We start from the raw sequence: 27,237 nt of genomic DNA on the forward strand, positions 1-27,237 counted from the left end.
TCGTTGTTTGATTTTTATTAAGAATTACAAATTACTTTTCTATCCGACATAACGTTAGGGAATCTATATTATAGTATTTCTGTATTTAAAAAAAAACGTACGTTTTATCCAAGTTCGATAATGGTATCAATATTGAACAGATAACTTAATTCTCTGGAAAACACTAAACGTAACGTAACGTAATTGATTTAGTGTAGGTAGGTATGGAATGTAGGTAAACAAAGACCTAGGTAAACGTAAACACCAGCCGGGTCTGCATGACACCGGCGCGAATTATATTGAGCGCTTCGACCAATAGCCGTTTAACATCCATCTACGTAGATAGCATTCGTATCGTTTATTGGTGCAAGCGCTCGATGTAATTCGAACCGCGCGCGGCGCGGTTGTCATGTAGACCCGGCAGGTGAAAAATCATTAACATCTAAATTCTGTAAGAAGGAGGGTAGTTCAACATTTGGTCGCTGCTGTGACCCGTAGAAAAATACATGATGTTACATGTGTCTCTTTTGCACTAGCTTATATGCTATCTTTCTGTCCTGTTGTCAAACTAACCAAGATTATGCGCACTACAAAATAAGAGACTAAAAATAAATTATATACTCATTTTAGAAGCATGTAGTGTGACGATACAGTCTTCTAAGTCATAAGGCCCACACGAATAACAACCATAGTACAATCTCGTTTATAAAAGATGCCCGTAAACGCTAGGATTTATAAAATTACCTCTAAAAACACTATGTTCCAAAGCCATAAATACTTAGATGTATCGGTATTATCGGTACGTACCTCACTACTAGCCGAGACTTGAGTGAATGAAACATTTGATTGAATGGCGTCTTCAGCCCATAGACAACAAATGATTTTTGATTGACTATCAATGTCAGCTGTTCTGTCCTGCCACTGTCAAGATTTTTGACATCTCACAATTTGTTGTTTTCTTCTCGTATATGCGAATAAACTCAAGATTTCCTTGAAAATCAAAGGATAATCCGTAAAAATGAGTAAAGCCAAAATTCCGCTTCGCGATATTTCGCCTATTATGCAGGCTTGGAGAAATTTCCTGCTAGGTGTAAGTATTTTGTATTGTTTTGGTTGTTATGTAACCTAAAACAATTTATAACGTATTTTAATATATATTTTAGAGAAAACATACCAATGCGTTGCGATTTGAACCCCTGGTGTCGGCCAGGACTCAGCCTCCCCCCCAAATTCCTGATGGAGTAACACACAAGTGAGTTTATTCTAACCTTGCTTTACAGTTTACGTTTATTTACAGGTTTTAATTTAAACAAGTCTTTTCCAGAGGTGTATTCAAACTTATGTATTTTCCTTGCTGCTCTAATTCTTTATTCAATTTTAGAATCTCTTATTCTCAAAACTTGTCATAGAAATAGAATTTTGTTTTTTTAAACAGTAGGATAGATCATAAATACGTTTATTGATGAAAAAAACTTGTAGCATGGTATAATTATTATTATTAGCACTTTTTTTCACTAACTGACATAATAATGAAGCAACACAAAATATTTATTTATTTATTATGGACAACTTTATCAACTATATCATGTTGTTTTGGATATTGCATTCTAATCAGTTGTATATTTCAGACATGCTCATAACTACTACTACACCCGGGATGGGAGACGTGAAGTTGCACCTCCAGTGGATGTCACTGTAGCCAAGAAGTTGTTGGAAGCTCCCCCTGAGAAAGGGTATGTTAACTCTTTTATACACAATATTGTCCTTGGGTGATATATAAGCCTCCTAACTCACAAGAGATAGCAGTTTTATAACTATGATAATACTACAAAGTAGACTACTGGGGAAGGTATTGTAGTAATGGCTTTTTGATAATGTAGTCAAATGAGATACAAAACATCAAAACAAAACAAAATTTCTATGGCATTTGTATGGAAATACTGGCCCAAAACATCATCAGTAAATGCAGTCAAAAGTTGTTGTATTATCTTTCACACATTGTAAACTAACCTAGACCCTCACCATACTTTGTGGTATATTTGTTTAAAAGTATTCTGTTTACACCTGAAGTGTGTTGAATTGTATTTTTTTTATTTACAGAGAGGCGAAGCAAGTAGCAATTAAACCAATAACTCCGGGCAAGGTCTATGAATGGGACAAACACTATGTGTAAAAATTTAGTAAAGAAACTTCAGTTGTTCATGTATGTAATGTTATAAGTTAAAATAATTATAAATTATGTAGATAACAGTTTTTTTTTATATACTTCAAAAGGTCAAAGAAACACATACATGATCAAAAAATGTTTTATTTTTGATCAAACATAGTAAACATTAATTGTAAGCAAAAACAACAATTTTCTAATGTTTATAAGAAAAACACACTAAAATATTAGGCACCCACTACAACTTTTATAACAATTCAATTTACAAGATGATTACACATGATTACAGGACGAACACCCTAGATTTCTACATTTATACCAATTTACACCATTATGCTTTTATAAGAGGTGCGCTGGTACTTACATATATTCGAAATTTTGTTATATTTTCTCTCTCAAATTTACTTGATCTAAAAACGATTCCACAATCAAACATTTATCACCTCCTTAACATGCATAATAACATATACTGCATCAAGTGAATTAATTACTTAGGTCCAATACTACTTTTAAGGTCACATATTATGATCAAGTACTACAGTCTATATGAACTTATTTTGATAATCTATTCCAGGACTTTACAACGCAGCACACCTCTATCTATCCAACAACCGTATACAAGACTTTACATTTTTGTTTCTACCAATCTTAATGTACAATGTTATTGTTACAATTTATGCGAAATAAGACAATGTATCGTATCCTTTATCCAATTGCGACTGGCGTCCTTTCGTTACGTCGAAAATGCCAAGATTAAAATTTCGTTTTGTCGAATCATGTCACAGTAATCATACTGGGCTTTTTAGCTTAACCCTTTTGAAATATATGGGTCATTGCAATCAATGTTTATTCCACGTAGTTTAGTACAAACTTATATTTCTTTAAGAGCCGAATTGAGCCGAAGCGTGCTATAATTTCAACCGGCAAATAGTGTTGTTGTATGAGACAGCGCTCACTTCACGAGTAAAAATGTAGATCGTAATCCTGTACGATATCAAACTATCGCCAATCAAAACTCCAGCTCTTAGTCACTGGAATCTGTCGAGTCAGGCGTCCTAATATTCATCAAGGAGAAGTTGCCGAAACTGTACGTCCGGCTTTTAGGCCTGCGAGACCTATATCTAAACCTTTGTCATTTGTCTTCTCCGTCCACTTGTTTCCTGAACAGCATCGCGTCGTTATACGCCTTCTTCACAGCTTTCCTGTCCGTCGGCTTGCGCGACTCTATCAGCTTCGCTTGATCGATGCTTTTTTCTATTCCTAGCGGCTCCAGTTTGTTTGGCGGGAGCCACTGCCACGTTCTTTTTACGTCGAAGAACAGCACGAGGTACAGTATCGGTTCGTGCGACTGGTTCTTCTTGAGGTTGAGCACGTCTTGCGGAGGCACGGGCAGGGGCACGCCGTTGTACGTGAAGCCTTTTGGGATTTTTGGGTCGATGATCAGCGCCGGATACCACGGGTAGCCTCTGAAATACAAGGCGGTTGTTAGTATAGCTACTTTGGTACTTCAAGGTACAGAAAACGAAATAAATATCACCAAACACCCCACCAAACACTGCCGCCAAACTAGCTTAAAACGTAATTAAAGCCGATACAAAATAAACATTTAGTTACATTTATAGTCCCACCGTCTGTCTACTCAGTTTCGGGTGGATTTCAGAGCGCGGAAGCCAACATCATTCGTGTCACCGCAAAATTGTCGTAGATTTTTTTTTGCAAATATCCAGCCAGAACTTACGTAAGTTGGCAACACAAGTTCCAATCGGATATTTGCAAAAAGAAAAGTTTTAAGATATTTTTGCGGTGACTAATGATATTGATGTTCGGCGCTCTGAAATTCATCTTTTCGCGTTGCGAGACGAACAAAACGAAAACTAGTTGTTAACATAATGCAGGGAATGGAATACCAACCTGCATTTAGCCCAAACTAGCTGCAGTGGATCGAATTGATAATCAGGATTTGAACTCTTCACCGGAGTTTTAGAAGTAGAGGACCGAGTGCCGCGGCCCTGTAACGGAAGATTATTACGATAATTCCCACCAAGCTTCGCTTCCGGACAGCGCATAATTACGTTAGAAATGGTTTATCCTTCATGAAGTAAAATACAATCCAAAACAAACCCAATAAATGTTCCAAATGCGGCAACTATGTGTGTTTATGACCGACTCGACCATAGATTTGTAACTTTTAAGCTACAGCAATACTGTAGTTTATAGTCTATGGCTAATCAGAAGTCTGAATCATTTCTCCAACGTAATTATCATAGATAAATTTGTTGAAGATCCATTTATTTAATCTACGTCATTTCGCAAGGTGTCATGGCTGAGGAGTTCTAAATCAATGTAGGTAGTTAGAAAACCTTTGCTACCGAATGATAATTTTGTTCGACTTGGCGGTAATCCCCGCCGAACTGTGTGCTCCAATAAATTCAGCGGTTTTATAAATCCGCCTTTTTTCATGTTCGACTTAATGAACTTAACGAAGGACTCTTAATATTAATTATGTAAGGCACAGTGTGCATTGGACTTCATGACTCAAACACAAACACATTTCTGAACGTAATTATTCCGTGTGACGGAAATGAGATCGGAAGTTAAACTTTGTGAGAATGACCGATTACGATTGACAACAACTAATTGTTTCTTAAACTAGGCGGTGGGCGAGTTTTGATAGTGATTCCAATGGTTTGATGTACGATTGTTATGTTAATAATAGACTGAGGATTAAGATTGTTTTTTACTGTATTTGTCTTATCATTCTCAAGACGCTCTCAATAGTAAGTCGGTGATGAATAGTGTATTTTTTTTAAGGCGAAGGCTATCCCGGTCTTCTACGTTATCGTCGCTTTAAAGTGAACACCACGTAACCTTTTTGCCTTTTTGAAAAATCATATTCTGATGCGATTTTCTTCAACTTAACCTTGATTAATGATTTTTGTTTGTGTAGCACTTAAGCCTAGGTTACACAGTGCGAGCTAACATGCGAGCTGACCGAGTCAGGTATTGAGGTGCAGCTACTACGCACGTCGTGTGACCGCATCATACGAGTTACTGTCATGTGCGAGTGGGACAGTTGCTCGCGTTCGAGTTACTTCAACATTTTTTGTTTTTACTCGCTACTTGCCTTCCCCCACCACACCACTCGCAACGCCGCTCGGTCGTCAACTCGCACGATTTTGCGAAATGACAGTAGCTCGTACGCTCGGTCCCACGCCGGGTATAGTGTTTCTTGTTTGGACAACATGATACAAAGGAATTATACTAGTACACTGGTATAGTAGCTGTCTTCTGTGACGCTAGCAGTTTGCATAGTGTGACCGTGCGAGGCGAGTCGAGCTACTGTCATACGAGTACACAGGCACAGTAGCTGTCTATTGTCACATCAGCTGCTCGCACTGTGTAACCTAACCTTTAGTATAGCACTCAGGGAAACTCACAAAGAGGAAATTTAAATCGAAAAAAATTCACTCGAACGGGACCTGCACCCTCTTGTCAAGCCGGGGCGAGCGTCTTAACCAGTACTGCGCCGATTTATCCCATTTCACGATATATTTTTTTTCTTCAATTTAAATTTTCTCTTTATAAAACCTTGATTTCTTTCAATTAATTTTATTCCCGGTAAAAATGTGAGACTTTTGACCTAGATTGAAAGCAGCTTATCAATTGCGAGGTTTTTTTAACAAAAAATACATCAGAATGTGATTTATCAAAAAGGGGTGTTCCCTACAAGGCGACGTTATATTTTTTATGTAACAAGTCGCCAGCTGAATAAACAAGTGATTGATACATTGTTTTAAGTTTACGCGGTTATTATCATAATTAAAGCATATAATAACGGGTTCTCATATCCCCATTTAAACGCGGTAAGAACCCGTTATTATGTGCTTTTATTAAGTGATTGATATAACTTCTACGAACTGGTGTTAGTGGATTTAATGGTTATTTTACGAAAGGAAATCTTATAGACATAAGAAAAACAATAATAACAAAATGTAATGTATGATAATATGACATCTTTAATGTGTGATCGGTAAAACTTCTCACATACCATTTGTGTAATTTCAACATCATTAATTTAAAACCTTTAGAGGACATTGGTTAGGACCAAGTTGTCAAACAAAAAATCAGGAAAAAGATAAAACAAGTTCAATTAAAGTTACAACTAAGTTATTATTTAAGTAAAGTTAAGTTATTAGTTAGTTAGTGCTTCGGAGGGCACGTTAAGCCGTTGGTCCCGGTTACTACTTACTGATGTAAGTAAGTAGTCGTTACATGAGTCATGTCAGGGCGCCTTCGGCGGCTCAATATTAATCCTGACACGAGAGAAGAATAAGAATTAAAGTTATGTTTGGGTCTGCAAGAACAGTACCCGTATAGTCGACCTCATCCCATCTGGGTCTTAGTTCAGTCTTAAATGACCTTAAGCCGCTAAGGTGTGAGAGAGCGCGCGAACTATCTGTCTCGCACTTACGCATAAAGTAACAAACAATAGGAATGAGAAATTGTACATGTATCGCTGTATGTGTACGGTCACGAGTACTAATATACACTTTGAAACCATGTCACATTATCTTTTTTGACAAATTAAACCGTAAGTCTCATTAAATGTCAAATATGATAGTGCGACAGGGTTCTAAAGGGGGTACATGATATTGCTCGTGACTTTACCTAAATAAACAATCACTAAATCCACTACCACCATTAGTGATGAGCCGTCCCGGGGAATGTTCCTACTTTTGAAGCTTTATTGCCGTAACCTTTAGGCAGATAACATCAGGGGGGGTTAAAAAGGCCACATTAAAGCAATATTGCTATTTGACATTTGTTTGCACGGCGCACTTACTTTTATATGCGCAAAAAAAATTCCAACATTGACTTTTAGATGAATTGCTTCGATGTGGCTATTTTAGACCCTCAAGAGTTCAAATTACTCTAATTTGAAAAAGGAAAGCAGCTTTTTTTTTGACGTGACTTATTTAGGAAAGCAGCCAGTGTCTTTGCTATTAAGAGGTTTTAAAACAGGAGCTTTCCCGGGAACGGCGGGTCAGTGTCCGCCGGCGGGTTGGGTGCTCACCTTGGCGGGTGTGGCGGGCGCGTCCAGGTCGGAGTGGTCGGAGCGCGCGGCGGCGCGGCGCGAGCGGCGGCGGCGCTCCGGCCCGCTGCCCGACAGTGGCGAGTCCAGCGGCGAGTTGTAGCTCGACCTGCGCCATGGCCGCCGGGCAAAGCCAAACAGGGGGGTTAAAAAGGCCACATCGAAGCAATTCATCTAAGAAAGCAATGTTGCAATTTCGACATTTGCGCATATAAAACTAAGTGCGCAGTGCAAACAAATGTCAAATGGCAATATTGCTTTCTTAGATGAATTTCTGCGATGTGGCCATTTAAACCCCCCATATAATAGGATAGTAGACGAGACATGTAGCAAAACTGCGTAGTTCATTATACATCCAAAATAGACAAATCGACAGCCAAATGTGAAACTAGAATTGAAATTCGTTGAAAAATAAAACATATAAGTACAGACATCCGAAATCAGGACAATAGGAACGTGTGAAGCAATAAGAACATAATTATGACGTCACATGTTACGGATATTTAACGAATTACAAAAGTAAAAATACAAATAGGTAAATATTTGACTTCATTTATGACTCTTAAATGTAATGTTAACATTACATTTTACATTACGTTTACTGTACACAGTAAATTACGAAGCAATAGCAAAAGTCAATGCCGAGGACTTGTGTCCTCGGTGTCTGTTATCTCATTTAGACTCTAAATGAATAAGCGTTGGACTGACGATCCGAAAGTCCCGGGTTCGAATCCCGGTGGGGACATAACCACAAAATCGATATTACAGGATCACCCTATAGTCCGAAAGTAAGATCCGTGCTTCGCAGAACACATTAAGCAGTAGGTCCTGGCTACTATTTACTTATGTAAGATTGTAATCATTACATGAGCCATGTCAGGGGCCTTTGGCGGCTCAATAGTACCCTAGTAACCTTGACACAAGGGTTAGTGACGTCTGTTATTTCCCTGACAATCCACACGAGAAGTATCAGTAAAAAAAGAAAACAAAAAAAATATAAAAGGGTTGGTGACGTCGGTTATTGCCCTAACAACCCACACGAGAAGTATCAGTAAAAAAAAAAAAATTTTTTTTTAAATGGGTTTGTGGCGTCGGTTAATGCCCTAACAACCCATGAGAAGAATCAGTACTCACTGGTCGGAGGAGCTGAGGCTACACGAGTTGTCGTCGTCGTAGTGCGTGCAGGAGGAGCAGGACTGCGACCACGCGGAGGTTGAGCTCGAGGAGCGGGACAGCGCTAGGTCGCTGTCGGAACCCGCCTCGCCCGGCGGCCCGCGGTACTGCAGGAAGGACGCCGGTACCGGTGTCGACACCGATTTACCCTCGTTTTGGATTGTTCTGGAACGTTTTTATAAACAAAAATACATACATAAACTGACGCCCCCATTAACAGCCTCCATGGTCTAGTGGTTAGAGCGTTTTTTTTTTTGTTCGATTCCCGATGGGGACATTGTCGAAATCACTTTGTGAGACTGTCCTTTGTTTGGTAAGGACTTTTCAGGCTTGAATCACCTGATTGTCCGAAAAAGTAAGATGATTCCGTGCTTCGGAGGGCACGTTAAGCCGTCGGTCCCGGCTATTAGCCGTAAAAACACCTTCACCAACCCGCAGTGGAGCAGCGTGGTGGAGTATGCTCCATACCCCCTCCGGTTGATTGAGGGGAGGCCTGTGCCCAGCAGTGGGACGTATATAGGCAGTTTATGTAAACCGACGCCCGTTGTTGCGAACTCTTCGCAGATTTTATAATCTTTTTACATGATTTTTTATATTTCTTTTTTGACAACGTTTTGTATCTTGGTTTTGTTTCTTGCTTACGTCTTGTTGGTGAAAATACTAAATAACCGTTAATGGAAGGATGTCACTGTGGTCTTGCGGTACACCGGCTTGCTTCGCAAACGCGGAGCGCTGGACTTGCAACAATGAGTTAGTAATTCATCTTAACCGCAGTTTTCACTTCTCTTCTTCTTTGCGAGTCGATGGCGATCGAAACTAAATTTTTGCTGACCAATAATTGGCCGCGCTTACGGCATTGTCAGTGGCTTCATATAGGTCTTTAATAGTGCAGGTGTTAGGGCACTTAGGACAGCACAAAAGGTGAGCCATAGTTTGTGGTGATACTCCACACTCGCAATCATCGCAACCATCAACCAGGTATCCCCACCTGCAGAGATTATCCTTGCAGCGGCCTATTGGCTCCGGACACAGGTTAAGTCTTTAAATATAAAGACTTCCATGTGGGCCACGCTAGATTACTTACTTTTCACTAACACAGTTGTCTCGACCATTATAGACGACGATACGGCTCACCGCCTATCACGTTGGTCTAACAGAAAGCTCGGTGAAATGTGGGTACTTTGTTCATCTCTACCTTTAATGGTAACGAAAACTCGCATACCTAAAAAGATCAGGTGAAGATTTGTCCTTATCATGCTTGCGCGGGCGGCCGCGTCCCTTTTTCTTCGGCGAGCCTTCCAGACTACGGCCCAAGCTGGCGGATAGTGTCGGCAGAGACGCTGCGTATGAACAATGAAACAAAATACTACTAACGTAAACGAAAATAATACAAGGACTTCTACAGTTTGGTAGGAAAGGGTAGAAAATTATATCATAACAAGTGAATTGCTAAACATTGAGGTTTACGCGGTTATTATCATAATAAGAACACGTAATGGCCCCGATTCCTGCAGACACCTCCTAATTTTACTTTAAGTTATACCTGTCATTTTCTTATCCGCCGAAAAGGAAAGGGACGGATGATTGACAACTGTGAATTTTAAAATAATCCGGGCGAATAAAATAGGCATCTCTCTACTATGCAACCCGTTTGACGTGTGTTGTCAACTGATTTCTGTCGGGTTATTGGCCAATATAAAATTTTGAAAGGGTTTTTTAAATTTCTGACAAAAATTGCCGTGTGTTCCATAAATTTTATGCCTATCGATTACCCGTTCCTTTCCTTTGATCACTGTCTGAATTTAATTTTCTACTCTTTTTAACAAAACTTTAGTGTTTGTTGGGAACTAACCTTTGCTCGAAGTTGCGCCATCTACCAACAACAATGTGTGTGCGTTAAAATTTTGACATGTGTGAGACCAATTTCGCTTAGCGATAGATGGCGCTGTATATATTTAACTTTCACAATTTTAGTGCGCAAATATCGCAGTCGAATATCGCAAAGCAATTCATCTGAAAAAGCAATTTTGCTATTTGATATTTGTGTGCATCGCGCACTTTTATATGCGCAAATGTCAAATTGCAATATTGCTTTTTTAGATGAATTGCTCCGATGTGACCTTTTTAACCGCACTGTTTTTTAAATCGCTAACTGTAATGTAATAAGGTGGATGATATCCGACTGCAATATAAACATTACATACACAAATTTTCTTATTAAGCTTCAACTAATTGAAGCTACGAGTGAAACATAAATAAAAGTAAAGCATTATGACTTTAGTTATAAATTATTATGTACGTGGTTTCCATATCTCGGGCCTATGGAGTCCTGGACTTTTTGAAGGCGTGCGTGGGACCGAAGCCCCCTTAAGACAATTTAATCTAAATGTGGCGTGACCCCAACCGATGATTATCCCTGTATGCACTATGGGAGTGCCCCAAAGGCAATCCTCGGTTCGCATAGAACTATTGCAGATTATGGGAACAATATTATTATTCTGTAGTCATCTCCCTAGCATTATCCCGTTTTTCACGGGGTTCTCTTACCTAACCTGAAGATTAGGTCCGGTTTTTAACAGACCTACCAGCCCACGAAGGGAAAACCAGCCCAATACAGGTTAGGTCACATACCTCCGAAGATGCATTCCTCGGGAATGTGGGTTTCCTCACGATGTTTTGCTTCACCGTTGAGCACGTGATAATCATTTATGGTCCAAACATTAATTCGAAAAAAAATTCGACAATCATTGGTTTAGGCCTGGATTTGAACCTGCGATCTCAAAGTGAGAGGCAAGCGTTCTACCGACAGGGCTACCTCGGCTATTATTATCCTGTAGTAAATCTTTCATATCAATCAAGTCGCAGATCGATTCGATACATGTTTATTTGTCTATTTTCAGTAGGATTATTAACACAGAAACACTTTTTTATAATTGTTATGTACTCACCGTCGGATCCGAAGCTTTTTGGCGGCGTCGCGAGAGATGGCTGAGCCACCAGCAACGTGGGCTTACGTAGACCACCCATTAGCCCTAAACCTAAATGGAAAATGTAGTTAATAAAAACGACTAAAGTTTATGAAGGAAAGAGAAGGAAGTACCGTCATGGTTGCCTCTCTTCCATAGTAACGCATGTATATATTTACGAAACCATTAACGTCTTCTGTGTATTGTTTTTAATATCGTTTATCTAGGTATACTTATATATATTTTTTTTTGTCTATACCGCTACGTTTTTTTTATTAAATGCATTTCCTATACCTAAGAGTTGCCTGGAAGAGATTGCTACCTTAGCAATAAGGCAGCCTGTTGTGCTACCTATCTAATCATGAAAATTGCCCCGATTCCTGCAGACACCTCCTAATTTTATTTTAAGTTATACCCGTCATTTTCTTATCCGCCGAAAAGGAAAGGGACGGATGATTGTCAACAAGTTAATTTTAAACGAATAAATAACCCGGGTGAATAAAATAGGCATCTCGCTGGTATGTAATCCGTTTGACGTGCTGTATACTTAACTCTATCGGGTTATTGGCTGATGTAAAATTTTTAGACGGTTGTTTTAGACTGCTTAAAATTTAAGTGTGATGCATAAATTTTATGCCTGTAGATTACCTGTCTCTTTCTTTATCAGCGGATAAGAAAACGACATGTATAACTTAAAATTAAATTAGATGGCGTCTGCAGGAATTAGCACCAATGTATTTTTAATACGTTTTAAGTGCAATAAAGAGTTATTGTATTGTCAGTAATGAACATTTGTGGCCAGGGCTCGTATTTTCGAATCGTACGCCCCCGACACACGTGCGAAATTATATACCTGTTTCATCTTGCAAATGGCAAGTTCTAATGTGCTACGTGAAATGGGCGTACACACACTCGAATCGAAAACGAACGATTCAAAAATACGTCTCCAGAACCGGCGCCAATGTTTAAGAGCATTAATTCTACCTGGAGTGGTACTGTCTGTGAGCTTGGTGGGAGACTTGTCAGGAGTGGGCGTGGCCAGCTTGTGTCGATCCATGCTGCGCGTGGGCACCGGAGTCTCCGACCCGGATGTGGGGGTTTCTATTACATGATAGAGAGATAAAAACATTTAACATAAAGGAACAGTAAACGTAAAATGTAATACTACATACAAGGTGTTAGTGACTAACGTAATAGCCTTGCCTTTGGTTTTAATATTAAAGAATATTGAATATTGGTTTTATACAAAACCATTAACCCGGCCCCAGGGGGGACATGTTTATTTTCCCTGCCCTCCACTGGGGCAATTCCTGTTCGGCGCGTCCTTGCCGTGGTGGTGGCTGAGTTCGGATATAGACCCAGACCTACGGGGTATACCGTAGAACCCTTGCCCAGGGATACGGGTGAAGACCTCACCATACTGAATACTGAGGGGGATGATTCAGCTCATGATTCTGAGTTAATATCAAGTGGATTTCTTTAACTCAGTATCACGGTCTGAATCATCCCTCTTAAGTTTTCGGCGCGGTATCACTAACACCCTGTATAACCAATATACGTATTGTTTTATGAAGCCGGTAACCTCGTAGAGGTTGTCTAAGTAATAGATATATGACTGAGTCAAACATAAATTATAAAATGCTAATCTAGAAATAGAAGTAAGAAGTAAGTAAGAAAGAAAAGAAAGGAAAACATGAAACAGTAGGACTAGGGCCCTGCGCTGGGAGGTTTTCTGTCGTCTTTCCCTCAGCGTTACAGATTCCGATGTGGTAGTTTTACAGCTAGTTACATAAAATGTAATTTAATTTTTTGACGTTCAAAAAGTGCTAACTTTGTAAGCCAATCTTGAAAAATAAATATTTTTGAATTTTTTTTTAAAGTCAGTGTAAGATGACCAAAAATCAATCTCATTATTCTATTTCATATATTTCTGGATTTTAATTATGAATTAAGTAACAATGAGTACGACGTTTGACCACTTTCATTGATGAAGTCCCACAACTGTATTTTCGTTTTGACGTTCCGTAAAAAGTATCTCATTTGACTAGGTTGTCAAGGAATATATGAAAGCTTTAAAAGAGGAATTCAGAAGTTTGAGTAGCTCAAAAAAGGATTGTAAATGTCTGGCAATTTGTCTATACAAGTCGAAACCGTAAAGCATTATAACATTGGTACCATTATCGTGTAGTAGCCTGGAAGCAGTGTGCAGCGTGCGCCCGCGGCCGCGCCGCCCCCGCCGCCCGCGGCCCCGCCCCCGCCCGCGGGCCCACGTGCGCCCGCGGCCCGACACAGACACCGCTGGCGAGTTGTCGCGCTGCAACCAATGTACGTCGGTTACAACAAATCCACCCTCAGGGTTCATATACAGGGTGTAAGTGACATCGCAACGAATACTGAGAGGGATGATTCAGCTCACGATTCTCATTTAATATCAAGTGGAATTATCCATCGCAAAAGCATAGAATTGAAAATAATTAAAAAATAAAACAATAAACGTGAATTTTGCGACGGGATATTCCACTTGATATCAACTCAGAATCATGGTCTGAATGATATTCCTCAGTATTCGGTACCCCGTACCGTGCCGTGCAGTGACACCTCACTAACACCCTGTATTATAATCATAAACATTAATGTAGGTGCAAGAAAACCATGAGTTTCGAAGAGGAATGCTCCGAATCCAGTTTAGGAATAAAGTGACCCAAGGAACCTAGAGTTCCGTAGAAAAGTCACCATGGTTCTGAATTATAAAGCGATCATTGGTAGAACAGTGAAACAATTCAATTCATCACATTAAAAGTTCAAATAAAGAATGAAGTGTGTCACTTATTTAAATTAGTGACTATCTTCAGTAATTCGTTTGGTATCTTCGTGAAGTAAAAGGTATTTTAGTGGGTGTGCTGTTTTACGAGTTTGGGAACCTATGCTGTAGGGGTGCTACGGATTGGTGCTTAATTAGAAAAGTCCGTTTAAATTATTCTTGGCGGGAATCCACCCCGGATTGGTACCACACTGATTGTTGGATCGTGAATAATAATAACGCGGGTTTTAGGCACTTTATATCCAGTTTATTATTAGAGAAAAGATCACAATAACAAGTAGCAACAGTAGACAACACCGGTAAAGGTTCGCAACTGATTACGTTCCAATACACGCATAGCAAGCACATCTCACAATGCTTCGCTATTCCTAACACTGATCATACCAACTCTTATATGTGTCGCCAGTGTCTGAGGTTCTGCGAGATGATAAATGATGTGTGAAAATTAAATATGTTTTTATATTGTTTACACCTAAGTTTTTTTTATATGTCTAATTAATAATTATATTATTGTTTATATTGAAAGTTTCACGGCGCATTGGAGCTTCTGCACTGTAAAGTCGTGAAATGTAAATAAATAATAAGTAAATCCACCATGACCATAAACCACAACCACATCTCACATAGTGAACGAGTGCCCTCTGCACCGGTTCCCAGGCGGCATAGCCGGGCTGCATTGTGTGACGGATGCGGTAGAGACTTGGTTAGGGGAGTTTAAGCTGGATATATGATCCACGCAGGATATTTTATTTTTGTCTGCCATACGCAATGAGGAGCTCGGTGGCGCAGCGGTTCACACGCTCGGTCTGCGATTGTTGAAGTTAAGCAACTTTCGCAAAGGCCGGTCATAGGATGGGTGACCACAAAAAAAAGTTTTCATCTCGAGCTCCTCCGTGCTTCGGAAGGCACGTTAAGCCGTTGGTCCCGGCTGCATTAGCAGTCGTTAATAACCATCAATCCGCACTGGGCCCGCGTGATGGTTTAAGGCCCGTTCTCCCTATCCATCCATAGGGAAGGCCCGTGCTCCAGCAGTGGGGACGTTATTGGGCTGATGATGATGATGATGACGCAATAATAATAATAATAAGTAAAAAATAAGGAAATTCTTCTACTAAGATATCTTTAAGTTTGGTTCATGTATGGTTATAAACTCACCGTGTCGTCGTCATCCGTGTCTCCGCGCACGCTGGGCTGCCGCCGCACGCTGCGCGCCACGGACAGGCCGCGCTCGCTGTTAATGTCTGAAGCTGAAACCAGTATAGACTAGTTACCAACTAGTGAAATCAGTTACATTTTACTAAACGTCAAAACACGAAATGGGGGTTAGGTAGGGTTCCTAGAAACTACCCAACTTCTTCTTCTTATCGTGTCGGTTGTGAGGTGGAATACCAACCTCATCAACCCTGGTGTCAGTGTTATTACTGAGCCGCCAAAGGCCTCTGACATGGCTCATGTAAATACTACATACTTACATCAGTAAGTAATAACCGGGACCAACGGCTTAACGGATCATCTTATGTAACCTAACCAAACTAGGGATCACAAAGTGATTATTTGTGATATGTCCCCACCGGGATTCGAACCCGGGGTCTCCAGATCGTGAGCCCAACGCTCAAACACTGGACCACGAAGGCCGTTACAAATATTACAGACTACTATATTACTACCCCCTCCGGTTGATTGAGGGGAGACCTGTGCCCAGCAGTGGGACGTATATAGGCTGTTTATGTGTATATTACTACCCAACTATTACAAATATGGACGAAAACTTTGCTTATTTGTTTAGACTTTGAGTTTTACATATTTTGTAACTTTTGTAGTGAAGTAAATTGTCTTATATTAATTATCTGTTTCAGATATTCTGTGTGTATCTAATCGTGTGTAAATATTTCGCTGCCTGCTCAGAGATTCACAAAAGCAGGATATTTGTCTTACATTAATTTAAAAGGCGCAAGTTATTTAACACTTTCAAGGACAGAACGTCTAATGACGTTCCGATCCCAAGGTGTTATTACCTATTATGAACCACCAATGACCCATGATCTCTGTGTGTGAAAGGGTTAATTCCTTCAAAGTAATAAAAAGGTTTTGAGGTAAATCTGGCTCGGGACCGATACGAATTGGTGCACGGCGGGGTGTGTCCATTCTATCATCATCATCATCACCAGCCCATTAACGTCCCCACTGCTGGGGCACGGGCTTTCCCTATGGATGGATAGGGAGATCGGGCCTTAATAAACCACCACGCGGGCCCAGTGCGGATTGGTGGTTATTAACGACTGCTAATGCAGCCGGGACCAACGGCTTAACGTGCCTTCCGAAGCAAGGAGGAGCTCGAGATGAAATTTTTTTTTGTGGTCACCCATCCTATGACCGGCCTTTGCTAAAGTTGCTTAACTTCAACAATTGCAGACCGAGCGCGTTTACCGCTGCGCAACCGAGCTCCTCCATTCCATACGTCCATTCTATACGTAGTTATTATTCTTGATTTTTGATATAAATAGCTATTTGCGAATGTTAACCTGCAGTTCTATCGCTGTCTGTGCTGGTGTGCCTTCCGCGCGACTGGCTTCGTCTGTTCATCAGCGGGCTCCGTTTGCGCGAGGGACTCCTGCGGACTCGAGACGGACTCCGTTTGCGCGAGGGACTGCGGCGGAGTCTTGACGGGCTGCGTCGCGGTCGGGAGGGGCTACGGGCGCTCCTTGATGGGCTTCGTCTGTGTAAATTTATTTATTTGTAACTTAGGGTGGTATTAATAAACGAATCTCAGCTGAGACTGCTCTCAAGATCATGCTCAATCATGATCATGCATGTCTCTGTTTTTATATAAAAACTGTCACGTTGACATGATCTTGAGGGCAGTCTCGAAGCTGAGATTAGTTTATTAATACCACGCTTACAGACTATCATTATGTTAACATATTTACAACTATTTACCTTCGCAAGATGAACAAAGGGTGGTATTAATAAACTAATTTCAGCTTCGAGACTGCCCTCAAGATCATGTCAATGTGACAGCTCTCATATAAAAACAGGGACTTGAGCATGATGTTGAGGGCAGTCTCAGCTGAGATTAATTTATTAATACCACCCTAAGTACAGAAACAGTCGGCTCGGTGAGGTGTTGGTATTTAGTTGATCTTGCGATGGCTGTCTACCCCCTTGGAATATAGTCGTGACGTTATGTATGCTTCATGTATCAAGATTATCTGTGTGAAATATGTATTTGACGAAACGATTTATATTATTAATCATAACGAATTTAGAGCATATTACGTAAGTGAAAAATCCAGAAATATAAAGTCACATACCTATTTCGCGAAGGACTTCGTCGGTTCCTCGACGGGCTTCTCCTACTTCTAGATGGACTCCGTTTCTTAGAGGGACTCCTTCGGCTTCGAGAGGGGCTTCGTTTCTGCGAGGGGCTCCGTCGACCGCGGGAGGGGCTTCTGCGGCGGCGCTCCGGGCTTAGGGACGAGTCTCCATTACCCGCCAACTCTGTCATACCGGCCGCGATGACGTCACGACGCGCTTGGCGGAAGATGGGTAGACATTGCTCGCGCATTTTTATTCCGGCCCTGTATGAAGATCAGATGAAATCACTGACTTACTATAAACAAATAGATTCGTTTGTTTTTCTATACAAGCGACTTCTTCTATTGTGTGGGTTGTGAGGTCGAGTACCAAACTCATCAACCCTGGTATCAGGGTTACTATTGAGCCGCCAAAGGCCCCTGACACGGCTCATGTAACGACTATTCACTTACATCAGTAAGTAGTAACCGGGACCAACGGCTTAACGGGCCGTCCGAAGCACGGATCATCTTACTTTCGGACAATGTAGTGATCAGCCAGTAATGTCTTAACCAAACTTTACAATTTTTGTAATATGTCCCCACCGGGAGTCGAACCCGAGACCTCCGGATCGTGAGCCCAACGCTCAACCACTGGACCACGGAGGTCGTAAAGCAACTGAACCGTGTTGTAAATTCGTAAGTTACGTAGCAGTTATGTAGATAATATAAGTTTCCTGAAAATAAGATGTTCAAATAAAGTTCAATATCGGTTTTAGAGTGTCGTCCACTTAAAGTGGCTTTGTTCGAAATTCTAATTTACGGTGCAATAATGCAGTTTTGAAACGCAATACAAGTTGAACACGCTGAAAGCTGGAAAACGGCGATTCTATCGGTTGAAACGCAGTGAAAATAATTTGTTTGTTAAAACCAACGTGACTTACTTGTAAAACACAGTGTCCTTGTTGTTGTAAGTGAGACAGTTGTCGATCATGAGGTTGAAGTCTGCCTCGACGTCGTCGATGGTGGAGTACGCGCCGCGGTCGAGCTTCTTTCCCATCGTGCTCAGGTCCATCGGGTGCTTCACCACGCTGCTGTAGTCTGGCACCTGGGGGATGTTTTTATCAAATTCAAAAATATCTTTATTCAGTAGGTAACATAGTTACACTTTGAATCGTCAATTTTTACATAACGAACGTCTCATCCGCCTAAAACTACTGCAGCTTCTCACAACCTGTATCAAAATCAAATCAAATCAATTTATTTGCGAGAACACATTAAATACAAAAAGGTGGTAAAATAATTCGAATAACTATGTTGTGATGTGCTCGGCCTGCATGCAAGCGTACAAATGTACATAAATAAAAAAATATAATATAGTTAAATTAGTCTATTTTTTTTCATAATCTCAAATTATTATATTTTTCTAATTTTTTTATTATATATTCTTATCGTGAGTGTTGTGAGGTGGAATACCAGCCTCATCAACCCTGGTGTCAGGGTTATGATTGAGCCACCACCTTTGACATAGCTCAAATGTCATGGTTGTCATGGCATTTATATAATAATATGAAACCTCGGTGAGGTGTGGGTTAGTTCATCTTGCGATGGCTCCGCGATGGCCTTCGTCTGTTGAAATTATATCTTCATTTGTAACTTACAGACTATCATAATATTAACCTATTTACAACTTTTTACCACCGCAAGATGAACTAAGTACAGAAATCTTGCGATGGTTGTACCTTTAACTACCCCAATTGGGATATAGTCATGGGCATACGTATGTATGTAGGTATGAATACATGGAATCTTTCTTGAAGTTGTAGAGTTTCGGTTGTCCTTGAAAGTGTTAAGTACCTCTAGCAGGTCAACGGGCTCGCAGAAGATGTCGCTGGCGTCCTTGCCGCGCAGCAGCAGCAGCAGCTTGTGCAGGGCGGCGCGCGCCGGCCGCAGCGAGTGCAGCACGCAGCGCTCCCACACGCGCGTGTACTCCGCCTTCAGGCGCTCGCGTTTGCGGACCAGCTCGCATAGCAGCCTGCGCAAATGCATTAAAACGCCCTTAGGCCGGTCACATACATTCGGAATTCCGATTCGAAATACTGTTTCGGGATTCCGTTAATATATCACACACATACGTTTATTTCCGTTCGGAATGCAATGGCAGGCATAGGCCATCATACGGAATTCCCAATCAGATTATCGAACGGAAAAAACTGTAAGTATGTGGTTGATTCATAGATGTTGTATGGATTTAATGCGTTCGATATTACGAATCGATATTTCGAATCGAAATTCCGAAACGGAATTCCGAATGTATGTGACCGGCCTTAAGTAGTTTCGACGAAATCCGTGGACAGACATGACGAAGTCCGTGGACAAACATACATCATCACCAGCCCATTAAAGTCCCCACTTCTGGAGCAGGGGCCTTCCCTATGGATGGATAGGGAGATCGGGCCTTAAACCACCACGCGGGCCCAGTGCGGATTGGTGGTTATTAACGACTCCTAATGCAGCCGGGACCAACTACTTAACGTGCCTTCCGAAGCACGGAGGAGCTCAAGATGAAAACTTTTTTGTTTTTGTGATCACCCATCCTATGATCGGCCTTTGCGAAAGTTGCTTAACTTCAACAATCGCAGAACGTGCGCGTTTACCGCTGCGCCACCGAGCTCCTCCATGGACAAACATACATACCATATTAATTACATTATTATTATTTTTTTGTGTATCTATTTTGTAAGAGCTCTTTATAGCAACTTTTTAGGTAATAACTTAGGGAGGTCGCACGCGGTGGTAGTTGGCTAAGTACACACATACACACAGTGTCGCGGGTCGGTCGGTAATGTGTCAAAAAACATACAACGTGTTGTGGTTATTTATAAAACTAATAATTGCGATGCACCCACTAAACAAATACCATTGCAAACAGTATGTTTTATATTGTTAACTATTATTTCGTATCGTTAGCTGTTGGTCTTCCAATAAAAAATGAATAAATAAATGCATTATCCTTGATTCCGATTAATCTCGTGAAAATAACTTAAGCATAATAGCGGTAATGTTTGATAGTAAAAGTTCGATAGTCTCAGAAAGCGGCAAACAAGAGAGTACATACCGAGCCCTCTCCAAGTCCTGTCGTATCCGCTGCCAGTATTTCAGCTGGTTGCACAGTTCCCGTACGTTCACTGTGCCGTCTTGTATGCCTCGCGTACCTGAGTCGGCAAAGTACAAAATAAATAATTAAAACTGCTTCGTGCGTATGACGTGGAAAAGGAACAGGGGCAAAGCCACACCGAAGAATTTCATTTCAAAAAACAATATTGCTATTTGACATTTGTTGACATTGGTGCATTAGCACCAATTACTACAGGAATTATCCTGTAGACACCATCTAATTTTATTTTAATTTATATCTGTAATTTTCTTATCCGCCCAAAAGGAAAGCGACGAATAATCAACAAGCATAAAATTTATGGAATGCACGTCAATTTTAAGCACAAATCTATAAAAAAATACATTGGCCAATAACCCGACAGGATTAAATTGACAGTACACGTCAAACGGTTTGCATACCAGCGAGATACCTTTTTGATTCGCCCGTATTATTAATTTATTTACTCATTCTTCCTAAAATTTACGACTGTCAATTATCCGTCCCTTTCCTTTTCGGCGAATAAGAAAATGACAGGTATAACTTAAAGTAAAATAAAAGGAGGTATCTGCAGGAATCGGGGCCATTTTATTCGCGCAAATGTCAATTTTTTAAATAAATTTCTTCGATGTTGCCTTTTTAACCCCCAGGTCTTTAATGACAGATTTCAGATGTGTGTCACGCACATACATCAGCGCGGGCGAGATCGGATTCTCACTAAGACCAAATATAGTAACACATAGCAATCAAAAAGTCACATTTGAGGTTTTGGAACTTGAAGTATTCTTTTGAAGGAAAAAGGTTAGTTCTTATAAAAGTGGCATAAAATACACGCTGCATAATATATGTATATTATTATGCTGTGTAGACTATTTTTTTAATTGTAGACTAGTTCTAAACCTGTTCGAGTTATGTCATACATGTTTACAATCTGTCTGAGTACCTTTTTAATAAAATAAAATAAATGGATCACGTACAGACTACGTACTTTTTAAAATAGGAATGAGAGCTGAAGCCAACCCGCATTGGAGCAGCGTGGTGGAGTATGCTCCATACCCCCTCCGGTTGATTAAGGGGAGGCCTGTGCCCAGCAGTGGGACGTATATAGGCTGTTTATGTATGAGAGCTGAAGCGTTCACCTCCTGCATTGAAATTAGAGTGGACGGTGCGGCGGGTTCCCTTGCATAGTATTAATTTCGATAGAGCTACGTTCACTGGATTGGCAAAGCCTGCTAGGATGCTATGACATTAGTAATTCGAGCCAACAAACTTTACGCTACGTGTATAAGAACAAACGTATAATGTACACTCACCATGCTGCGTAGGCCGGCTCTGCAACCGCCGTAACAGCGGCACGCCGTTCCGCGCATGCCTCTTGAGCGTCCAGTACGCGAGCAGCCGCTTCATAAGATGCGCACGCGCAGCCGGCGGGCCACTTGCCAGGGCTGCCACCTGCGCCACTCTAGCAGCTGGTAATGTTGGTACCAGCACCACTGGCGCCCATGTGCGCTTCATTGCTAGCACTCGACGAGCCTAGAAAGTATTTTTTTTATATTTATTTATATCTGGCAGCAAGGCCTCGTCTCCCAGCCTTAAAATAATTTATAAATATAAGAAAAAATAATATTTCCTTTAACATCTTTAATTGGGCTATCATCAGCATGCAGCAGTAAAGCACAACATTGGCCAATAATCCGACAGAATTAAGTAGAAAGCACGTCAAATGGATTGCATACCAGGGAGATGCCTATTTTATTCGCACGGGTTATTCATTCCTTTTAAAATTAACTTGTTGACAATCATCTGTCCCTTTCCTTTTCGGCGGATAAAAAAATGACGGGTATAACTTAAAATTAGGAGGTGTCTGCAGGGATTGGGGCCAGTATGTACCTACCTGTTTAATTTTCTCCCTTCCTTTCTGTCTTATAGCTGTCAAGTCTGTGCTTTTCGAATCACCCTCGGATTCCTGTGCTCGCCTTTCCTGTTGATAATAAAGAATACCGTTGTTATGTAGTGCGTAATTTTATGTAAAACGAAAATAATGCAGGTAAAAATTGATAGTTTTTTTTTTTATTTTATATTATAGCTTATTTCAAGTTCATCTTACGTGGGATGTCTGACTATCCCAATGAGGATAAAAAGCAAGAGGATAGAAAGAGACAAACCTCTCGTCTTTTTCGCACAGGGCGATATATTACAACTCTGTCCTCTGTCCTGCTGTCATTCTAATCATACTACGTTTTACAGAGTTTAAGAGAATTCGTCTAAAAAAAAAGGATATTTTGTAATAGAGTTGTATAGTGACCTGTAGCACGTGCGCGGGCGTGTGAGCGTCGCAGTACGCCATCTTGGCAACTTGCACGGGCTGACTGGGGTCGCGGCCTGCGCCCGCTGCCTCCATCTTCATGTACAAGCTGAAATATACACATTAATTTAAAGGATTTTTTGTTTTTATTGCACTCATTCGTGCTTAGGGAAATTTACAAAGAGAAAATTTAATCGACAAATTTCTGAGTCGAACTGGACTTAGACACGCAGCTCTTGTCAAACCGGGACGAGCGTGTTAACTAATTACGCCACCAGGTTTTCCTCCTGTCCGAGCGAAATTTTTCGATCTACAATGTCATTAATTTACAATAATTCACATCCATTTACAATCATTCTTTACACAACTTAATACCATACCTTCACGCCTCTATCCCCAAAGGGGTAGACAACGAAGTTTGGGAAGATAATATTATAATGTAACATAATCTCGCAATTTCGCAAATCTCGTGTCCATAATCCATATTAACCACAACATTCGGGGTTATTGACCCCAAATGGCATTACCTATCCCGATCTGGTAATGTTACATACCCAGCCTGCTGCGCGCAGGTGACGTGGAAGGCGGAGTAGCAGTTGGACTTGTGGCACTGGATACATGCGCCGGCGCCGCGCTGCTTGCACACCATACACTGCAGCTTCCACCGCGCCGCTGGGATCATCTCGATCGAGTCTGGACAACAAGTTACTATTATAATAACTACAACAGCCTTCGTGGTGTAGTGGTTAGACCATTGGTCTCTAGATATACAGGTTCCAGGTTCGCTTCCTGATGGAGACATAATGACATAATTACGAAATCACTTTGTGATCCCTAGTTTGGTTAGGACATTGCAGATTGATCACCCGATTGTCCGAAAGTAAGACGATCTTTGTTTCGGAGGGCACGTTAAGTAGTCGTTCCGGGCTATTATTTATGCCTGCAAAATTTTCATGAATTTTTCGACAGGAAAATCCATTTGACATCAACTCAGAATCATGGTCTGAATCATCCCTCAAAGTCTTTGTTATGATGTCATTAACAACCCTGTATATAGTCGTGACGAGCTCGGTGGCGCAGCGGTTAACGCGCTCGGTCTGCGGCAAAGGCCGGTCATTGGATGGGTGACCACAAAAAAAAAAAAAATTTCATCTCGAGCTCCTCTGTGCTTCAGAAGGCACGTTAAGCCGTTGGTCCCGGCTGCATTAGCAGTCGTTAATAACCGTCAATCCGCACTGGGCCCGCGTGATGGTTTAAGCGCCGATCTCCCTATCCATCCATAGAAAAGGCCCGTGCCCCAGCAGTGGGGACGTTAATGGGCTGATGATGATGATATTGGAACTTACCTATAGGTTCCAAGAATACTGTGTTGGCGAACCTCACTTCAGGTATCCACAGAGCGCAGACCACGTGCGCCCATGTGCTCTGGTCGGTCTGCTTGAATGCTCCTGTGGAGGTAACGAGTAAAAAAAATATTGAAATGCATAAGACAAAACTGTGGCTGAGGTAAAGATAATCACTAATCTTCTAATAACTTTTTTTTACAAAGTATTTAAATACTGTCTTAAAACTGTTCAAAGGTAAATTCTGAAAGCCAATGAGAATCTTATTGTAAAAACTTATTATTAAAATTTATTGATGCTAATCTTGTTTTGGATAATTTGAGTATATTCACCTCCAGTATTGGGACATAGCACACAGTTGACCAGTCGCGATGGCGATTGGAGACATCGCCTGCACAACCACTGACCCTCTGGGATATATGGGACCTAAAATTTAAAACAGTAGAAGTCTTAATTTATTCAAATAAATTCTTATTAAACACAAAACAACATACAGTTATCTACAAATAGAAAAACTCCTCCAAAGCATCACACCGAGGCAAAGTGCCCAAAAGACTGGCAGCATTTTTGAATTTATTCAAATTACATTAAAATTTCCAAAAACAAAAACATTCAAAAAAAAAGAAAAAAAATTCAAAAAATTTTATTTATTTCAAATTTAGATACAATAATTATTGGTTGTTATTTGGTTGGTTGGTTATTTAGATTTTCAGTTGTTCTAATAGTTGGTTTAGTTATTATAGATTTTTTTTCTAATAGTTAAATAAAATAAAAAATAGTAATGGAAATATTGACAGTGGAATGGCATGCAACATCACACAGATAGTTTTCTTATTTTTTTTTGAAACTGATTGGTTTGAATACATGACCTTTAAGCCAATTACACAGCTGAGTGAATTTTTAGTTGAATTAGATGCTGTTATTTAATAATTCATGTATTTTTGTAGTCTTTCTTACCTACTTATTGTGACAACTATGAACAACAATCTCTATTATGTTGTCGCATTATGTTGCATGAACAAACAACAATGCATTAAGTGGCATTTAAACATTTTCTTTTTCTATTTAACTTATTTATGAACATCAAAAGCTTACCCCATAGCAATCCTGGTGCACGGCAAGGTTGCACATGTCACAGAAGAGAATGACGTTGGTGTTCTGGCATTCTCCGTCCATGCAGATGCAGCACACCGCATCCTCGTCCACAGTGGCTGCTGTCTGTTGACCACTTTGAGATGCCTGGCACGGAGATTCATGTACATATAGTATTGCAATTTTGAAACAGAGATTTTCTTGTTATAAGTTTGATAAAACTAGTTAAACTACCTATTTAATGATCAGTAAATTTATAATAATCCTTACTGTTTTGTGTCTTCGTTATATTCATACAAAACACCTAGTCACACAGTTTTTTGACATTGTAAATAAATCAATTATCATACACATGCATCTCTGTATTTGGCATCTGTCACCTTACAATTGCAGACTAAAGTATGGCAAAGGGGGATGAGGTAAAAATAGCTAGTGATCTATTAGCAGAGTGGTCTATTCCTTATTTATGGTACATATAGTTGCCAATTTAAAAAGTTATCTACTTCTACCTAAGCAAAAACCTGTTTTAGATTGGATTTATGTACATAAGAATAAAGAATAACAGGTATTTCCTAGATATAAAATGAAGGTCATTTTACCTGGAAATAAGACTCCTTTTCGAGCCTATCCATCAACAGCTCCAGTGTATCAACGGATACTGCAGGCAGCCCTTGCTTAGCACGGTTCTTATTCATGAGAGTCAACCAAGCCGTATCCTCTTCGTCCACGTCATACTCCACTTCTCCATCCAGCTCCTCAGCTGACTTCTCTATGAAGCGGATGTAGGCATTGGGACGTGGAGGTGCATCACACACTCGCTCATTGTAGTCTGGGATCAGCTGTTGAAAAAAATATATATAATGTTATCTTAAAGTTCTATGCCTGAAGTGAAGAAGCCTATAGGCAGGTTAGGACAGTGAAGGAGGGAATAGATAAGAAAGAGAATGATGTGTCTATGAACAGTTTTATTTCAAATACTTTTGTAATGTATTTGCAAATAATAATATTGTTGTTCAGTTTCAATAGTATTTCAAAGTACTTTTTACCTTAAAACTAGCTTCAGGCAGCTTGACATGGGGCTCTGGCAGAGGCTCCACGAACGGGATCGGCTTCTCCAGCCCCGCATTCTTCTTTTCCCACTCTTCCAACGACATTATAGGCAGGGGCTGGTCTATCGGGATCCTACTGATCTTCCCGTCTATTTCGAACTGTACCACTTTCTGGGCCTCCGCGAAGGTAAGCGCCTCCTTTGGTGGACTTTGCAGTGCAATGTCCCCGGTAGGCACTGGAGCCCTAGTTCTCCAGCCTTTCTTTCTGTGGACGACTGAAGGCGTTGCGGGGGTCGGGTTGTCATGATCATAATTAACCAGATGATACTGAAGCCCGCATAAGCTTTTATACACTTTATCGCACTTCTCTAAGGGGCACTGGTACGGCGGAGGCCGGTTTTGGCGCAGTTTTTTACAAAACTCTAACACGTCAAAATCCAAACCCATTTTGACCCTTTTAGTACGATTGTTTAGATAAAACTGTACATTTTAACACTGCATACGTTCTTTAATTTCAGGATTCACCAATACATTCGAGAATACATAAGTAAATTAACGAGAAATCTAATAAAAACATAAGTGAAAGGCAGCCAAGCGGACTTAGCGGACAAACATCGATATCATACGTATAAATTAAAAATACATTTCAGAAGGTGAAAATATACTCGATTTGTCGCCTATTTTAACGCAGTCGGATTATAATGAACGATTGAGTGAATGATCAATCTAGAGGGCAGTTGATACGGATTGTTCGTTTCATCGTTGTAAATCCATCATGAGAATGATTGAATCGGATTGAATAGATT

General features: G+C 40.5%; 2 protein-coding genes across 4 annotated transcripts; one reads left to right on the forward strand and one right to left on the reverse strand.

Annotated features, from left to right (window-relative positions):
* The first annotated feature begins 888 nt into the window (after positions 1 to 888).
* On the forward strand, positions 889 to 2,227 carry LOC126376170 (NADH dehydrogenase [ubiquinone] 1 alpha subcomplex subunit 7-like). The gene is made up of 4 exons (XM_050023385.1): positions 889 to 1,069; positions 1,143 to 1,231; positions 1,608 to 1,712; positions 2,080 to 2,227. Exons 1-4 carry the CDS (start codon positions 998 to 1,000, stop codon positions 2,150 to 2,152), a joined length of 339 nt encoding a protein of 112 aa, XP_049879342.1. The 5' UTR covers positions 889 to 997; the 3' UTR covers positions 2,153 to 2,227.
* A 44-nt stretch (positions 2,228 to 2,271) lies between these two features.
* LOC126376163 (bromodomain-containing protein 1) lies at positions 2,272 to 27,062 on the reverse strand. Of its 3 annotated transcripts, XM_050023367.1 has the most exons (24): positions 26,429 to 27,061; positions 25,982 to 26,221; positions 25,386 to 25,529; positions 24,623 to 24,716; positions 24,294 to 24,395; positions 23,502 to 23,640; positions 22,948 to 23,056; positions 22,537 to 22,623; positions 21,956 to 22,175; positions 20,607 to 20,703; positions 19,346 to 19,523; positions 18,433 to 18,596; positions 17,507 to 17,773; positions 16,718 to 16,911; positions 15,351 to 15,442; positions 13,550 to 13,688; positions 12,359 to 12,475; positions 11,357 to 11,446; positions 10,261 to 10,281; positions 9,631 to 9,748; positions 8,370 to 8,573; positions 7,218 to 7,344; positions 4,055 to 4,152; positions 2,272 to 3,609 (listed from the first exon to the last, which is right to left on the reverse strand). In XM_050023367.1, exons 1-24 carry the CDS (start codon positions 26,876 to 26,878, stop codon positions 3,276 to 3,278), a joined length of 3,825 nt encoding a protein of 1,274 aa, XP_049879324.1. In that variant the 5' UTR covers positions 26,879 to 27,061; the 3' UTR covers positions 2,272 to 3,275. The 3 variants fall into 3 exon arrangements, with proteins under 3 accessions (XP_049879324.1, XP_049879326.1, XP_049879325.1); XM_050023369.1 differs by lacking the exon at positions 4,055 to 4,152 and having other exon boundaries at positions 26,429 to 27,062; XM_050023368.1 differs by lacking the exon at positions 10,261 to 10,281.
* Positions 27,063 to 27,237: the final 175 nt, after the last annotated feature.

This window comes from Pectinophora gossypiella, chromosome 20 (assembly GCF_024362695.1).
Source record: "Pectinophora gossypiella chromosome 20, ilPecGoss1.1, whole genome shotgun sequence".
Classification (NCBI taxonomy): Eukaryota; Metazoa; Arthropoda; class Insecta; order Lepidoptera; family Gelechiidae; genus Pectinophora; species Pectinophora gossypiella.